At 32.9% G+C, this 5,595-nt stretch overlaps 2 protein-coding genes across 2 annotated transcripts in view; both read right to left on the reverse strand.

The window, feature by feature from the left end:
- The window catches only part of LOC123005274, a 7,598-nt gene extending 6,359 nt beyond the window's left edge, over positions 1 to 1,239 (reverse strand). The window contains exon 1 of the mRNA XM_044398954.1: positions 507 to 1,239. Coding sequence (XP_044254889.1) covers positions 507 to 1,239 — 733 coding nt within the window. The remainder of the gene's footprint in view (positions 1 to 506) is intronic.
- Positions 1,240 to 1,272: 33 nt separating this feature from the next.
- LOC123005276 (ATP-dependent DNA helicase pif1-like) lies at positions 1,273 to 2,091 on the reverse strand. The gene has a single exon (XM_044398955.1). It carries the CDS (start codon positions 2,089 to 2,091, stop codon positions 1,273 to 1,275), a length of 819 nt encoding a protein of 272 aa, XP_044254890.1.
- Between the last annotated feature and the right edge of the window lie 3,504 nt (positions 2,092 to 5,595).

Consider the following 5,595-nt stretch of genomic DNA (forward strand, 5'->3'; position numbering starts at 1 on the left):
TTACTAATTTTATTCAACAGCAAATAAAATGATAAATAAACCAATTACTTTTAGAAATTCGACTGTATAAAACCATTTTAATAAAAAAAAATTAATAGTATTATTATTAATTAAGATAAATAAAAATGGAAATAATGAAAAATATTCAGAAATTCAGTAATAAAAATAAATACATATTGAAAACTCCCGGATGCCAAATGATATTGAATATTCTGACTTCAACGGTTACATCTCAATTTCTAGCTAAGTTAGAAATTATTAAGATGATTGTGATTCAACAATGCAAGCAGCGAATCGGATTCCGAAAATATTTGTTCAGTACCAAATATTTACAAAAAATATAAAAATTTGATATCAAGAACAAATAAATAAATATGGAATCTGTAGACGTCATTTTAATGACACAACATTTAAAGTACTTCTCTGTACACAGTATTTGKTGTGTACGCCAACATTTGATACTCCATTCATTGTACGTGCACGTGAAAAAGCGACATACAACTGACCATGGGTGAAGACTGGTCTAGGCAAAAAAATTCCCACCGAATCGAATGTCTGGCCCTGAGATTTGTTGATTGTCATACAATATGACAATCGCAACTGCCGTCTTTTCAAAACAAAGGGAAGAGGTTCATTCTCCGAAGATTCAAATTCGATTCTCGGCAAAAACTCCCTTCTACCAGACAATTGTCCGTCAAAATTGATGATTTCTGCTTTAATGAAGTGTTCCCTCAAATGTCGAATTACCAATCGTGTGCCATTGCAAAGATTTGCTCTGACGTTGAGATTTCGCAATAGCATGACGATGGTACCTTCTTTCAACGTTAGCTCGTGCTGTGCAAATTCCGATGGTGTGAGTGAATTGAGAAATTCTTCGGGATAATTTGCAGCTTCGGCTGGAATGTCTGTCACCACTCTGTCAACGCTTCGATACGTTCGAACAGGAGCTTGAATCCTGTTTAAGATCGAAGCAATGATTCGATGACAATCTGCATTCAACGGAGTGAGAATTGCTGTATTGACAAAAGCATCTGGTCGAAAGTCTTGTCCAAAAATTCTGTTAATCAACTCATCAAGTCCATTGACGATACAACGCTGGGGAATTTGAATTGTGTCTCGTCGAAGACGTGTTTCTTGTTGTTGGCGATTCTCGTTATTAAACTCTACAGTTGGTAGAGTTCCATTACCAAGTTGATCAAGCCAACCAATAAATTCAACTTCGTCGGGCTGCACTCTCATGTTGATGTTCAGCTGAAGGTTTTCAAAAGAACGTCAAAGAATGCTTGATTTTATGCAGTTTGCGACGATCGCAGTGCGATCTCCATTTTGGACTACAGGAAGGCACTGTTTGAAATCACCTTCAAGAATGACACATTTGCCTCCAAAAAGACGATCGTTGCGACATAAGTCTTTCAATGTACGATCGACTAATTCAAAAGCTGTTCGTGTTGTCATTGTTACTTCGTCCCAAATGATAAGTTTTGCATCGCGAATGACTGTCGCTTCGTCTGATTGAGCTTTCAAAAGTGACGTCGAATTTTCTGTTATCGGAACTGGCAATCGAAATCGACTATGCACTGTTCGTCCATTTTTCAAAAGAGACGCTGCAATGCCCGTCCAAGCAACAGCGATTACATTCTCTCTTCGACCATTCAAAACTCTGATCAGTGTGTTGTAGAGGAATGTTTTTCCGGTGCCAGCCGCACCGCTCACAAAAAAGTAGCGACGATTTTTGTCGTCATTTTCAACAGCTCTCATGACAATATCAAAGACGTCACGTTGATCAGCGTTCAACTGTTCAATCATTGCTTCTCTTTGTCTTTCTCGGGCCTCGTCGATCTCGTCCTGGATTACATTTGGTCTGTATTCTGGAGGATCTTCTAGACCAAAATGTGACAGTCTTCGACCGTTTACAATCAGAATGCATTGAATCTTTTGAAATGCTCTGACTTCGGCGTCACGTTCTTCTATTCCTTGGCGTGTGAAGTCTTCGATCATAAAACGTTTGAATTCATTCCACAATCGATGTGCATCTTCAACTTGGCAAAACACCAAAATGTAGGCGAACATGCGACGCATTTGTTTTGGCATATCTTTTTGACTTGCTTCTGTCAAACATCTGAGCCATTCTCGATCTTCGGCGAGTAGGTTAAGTTGTCGACATGCTTCTTGGAAAGTTTTGCAAACTTGACCATTGACAGTTCTCAATGACTCGAATGACGTTGCTCCAAGCACGTTAAATAAAAGAACCCTCAAGTAGTACAATTCTCCATTTCGCACAGAAACATTGTACATTCGTGATATCGTTTTAACAATCAAGCGTTCGCGTGGAGTCTAACGCTGTTCTTGTTCTATACGAAATGCAATGGAATTTCGGGGTACAGAAATTGTCTAGCGTTGGGATTTATTCGGTTCAATTCGAACCATACCATCAATTGTGTGTTGCTGTTTCTGTCAACAATTGCTTGTTCTTCGCCTTCTCTGAACACAACTCTTTGACGATCAGGAAGATGTCGAAAATGAAAATATAACCAAGTGCTGCCAACCGCCTTATAATTCCCTAAACTTTCAAAATTTATAATTTTTGTTAAAAAAATGGGCAAAGTAGAAAAAATAGCATAAAGAACTCGTTTCAGAACACGTTTAGGCACTAGTTATTTTAACTTGAATTCGTACCGAAAAAATGTGTTTTCTGAAACTCGTTCTTTTAATATACTATTAATAACCTGAGTTATGAAATTTAAACAATAATGTTTTTGTTATGACACGTAATTATATAGAATGTAGATAATTTGTTGTTTTTAAGCGTATTAGGTTTTAGTTTTATAAATTTTGATAAATTAACAGAAGTTAAATTTTAATGAAAAACAGACTGACTTACTATTTCTTTGGTCAGCTTCAGTTCATTTTTTGAGCGAAATAATCTCGTTTTGGAGGTCATTTATTTCATTTTTGTGCGAAAGCATCTCGTTTTTGTGGTCATATATTTCATTTTTGTGCGAAAGAATCTCGTTTTGGAGTGCACTAATGTTTTGTTGGAGTGAAGTTATCTTATTTTGGAGTTTACGGGATTCCAATTTTTGATTCATTAACTCTCCATTAATGGCTTTAATTTTACTGTTCCGTTTACTTAATGCCATCTCTAGAGTTTTTTGCAAACTTATATGTTTTGTAATTTTTTCTTCATTTTTAAAGATCTTATCCTGAAGTTTTATTAATTCTTCTTTCTGTTCGCTCGATTCTAATTCCTTGTGCCTTATTTCCACTCTTGTTGTTTCTAGTCCTTTTCTGCACTGCTGCATTTCCTTAATTTTAATAACATGTTCTTGTATCTTTTCCCGCAAGAAATTGTCTTTCTCTTCGAGAAGCATCTCAGAGACGGATTTGTCTTCTTTTACTGCCATTCTGCTTTCTGAAAAAGAGTTTAAGAACAATTACACATTCACACCACTAAATTTGAGGGCTTGAAATAATAAATACATAAGATATATCACAAAACAGATTTAATGACAAGCTCAGTAAAAACTGATACGACCATTTCTGAAAAAAAATCTTTCAACTTCTGCAATGTGGAAAGTTTTTGAAAAAAAAACACTTACTTATTATATAATCAAGTCATATTAGATTTTTCTGAACAGAAGGCGTTTTTTGGTCTAATTTTACTGGATTGATAGACAATTTAGGCAACAAATTCAATCCAATCCAATTTATTCAATGTATCCAATATACAGTGCGTTCATAAATTATTTAGATCAACACTGGCTGTGAAACTTAGATAAGACAGACTTGGAATGTCTTTGACGATACCATCGCAGCATGTCAAACGTACTCTGTTCGTTTATGATGCGTATTTAAAACAATAGTCTGATCTAATACAAGACGCGCGTTCAACATTTCACTGCCAACTTTGATCTAAATAATTTCTGAATGTAATGTATTATTTTTACAATAAATTAAAAAATGACCAATACTAAAGAGAACAAAATTGTAGCAGAATATTATACACCATTAAAAACAAGACAACCATCTGAACTCCAACACTTTAAAAATAGTTACAAAACTTTTACTCTTGATAAAAAACTAAATATACCAAAAAATATCAATGAAGTAATTCAAATGAGAAATCGTAATTTTGCCATTGAATATCTCAATTCGACTGTAAATACAAAAATTAACAAAGACAGAATTTTGCAAATCTAAAAATATTTCCAGAAATTCCCTCAATATGGGGCTAAATTCAGTTGGCATAAAGATTGCATGTAATACGAGAACAAATGAGAACAAACGTCAACAATTCGGAGCAAAAGAGAACAAATCGGAACAATTGGGAACAAAAGAGAGAAAAAGCAAAACAAAAAATAAAAAAATATTCGATAATGTAGAACACAAAGCAGGTGTCGTAAAAATATAGGTTTAGATGAAGAAGCAGACGAATTAATTAGTAAATCTTTAGAAACTTTTCAGTTATAAATGGATAAATGGATAGATAAACTAGTTTCATACATTCCTAATGACGAGAAAGAAAAATGGAAAAAAGATTTAAAACCTATTATTACTGAAATAGACAGATTAGAAGATGGAGCAAAAATAGTTGGTTTTAAACAAGAAGTTGTAGATAAATATATTGTAAGAAAAGCAGCTAATTTATTTCTTGAACAATTAATTATGACTGGCTGTGAGCTAGAGTCCGCTAATAATAAAATAGATGAATTGTGGAATATAAATTAGATAACTACAATAATTACGATCCTAAGAGACTAGCAGAATTAAGAAACAAAACAGTAGTAATACCATCAAACATCGATGATGTAAAGAAAAGAACTCTGAAAATATTTGAAAGACATACTAAAAATATAAGAGCAATRAATGAAAAGATTCAAAAATTGTAAATTAAATGGAAAGTACTGTATTCAAGAATTTACATATATTCAATGAAGAATATCCAAAATTCCGAAAAAAGATTTCAAGTCTCATTCAACAAGTTAATAAATTAAAAATTCTTATTTTTGTTCTTATGGTTATTATCGTAATTGTAATTACTGTTTTCTTAATTTATTACTTCAACACTAATAAAAAATAGCGATTAATTCAACAATGTCCATGAACGTACCTATGATGATACTAATACGTATCCATAAGCTAATGTATCTGTAGAATTAGGTAAAAGGTATCTTTTATCATCTTTCCAACTTAGAGACTTTTTCTTTACTTCTTCAGTAAATATATCATGTTTATGACTCCTGATCACTTTCTGTCTATGGAAGTATTCTTTTTGATTAAATAAGCAATTTTTGTAATCTTCAAAACTTATTTCTTTTTTCAATACTGTTTTCTTAATACCTTTTAATTTTTTCGAAACAGAATTTTCGGTTCTGTAACTGTATATTTTTGACTTTAAACCTATGCATTCTAATATCTTAATACCATTCAATTCATCTTTGAATTTCCCTATTACTTTCTTATTTTTATCAGAATATAATGGATGATCCTTTGGATAATCAGATGTATCAAAATAGTCGGGATTGTTTTTCATAAATTCATAGAAATCGGCATTTTTAATCTCATATATAAAGCTATCAGTGTCTCCATAAAGAA

The sequence above is a fragment of the Tribolium madens genome, unplaced genomic scaffold (genome assembly GCF_015345945.1).
Source record: "Tribolium madens isolate multiple individuals breed KSU strain unplaced genomic scaffold, Tmad_KSU_1.1 Scaffold_20;HRSCAF=117;Tcas5.2_LG4, whole genome shotgun sequence".
NCBI lineage: Eukaryota > Metazoa > Arthropoda > Insecta > Coleoptera > Tenebrionidae > Tribolium > Tribolium madens.

Coding starts and splice junctions, on each gene's coding strand:
- LOC123005276 (XM_044398955.1), bottom strand. CDS start 2,091: ATGCCAAAACAAATGCGTCGCATGTTCGCCTACATTTTGGTGTTTTGC.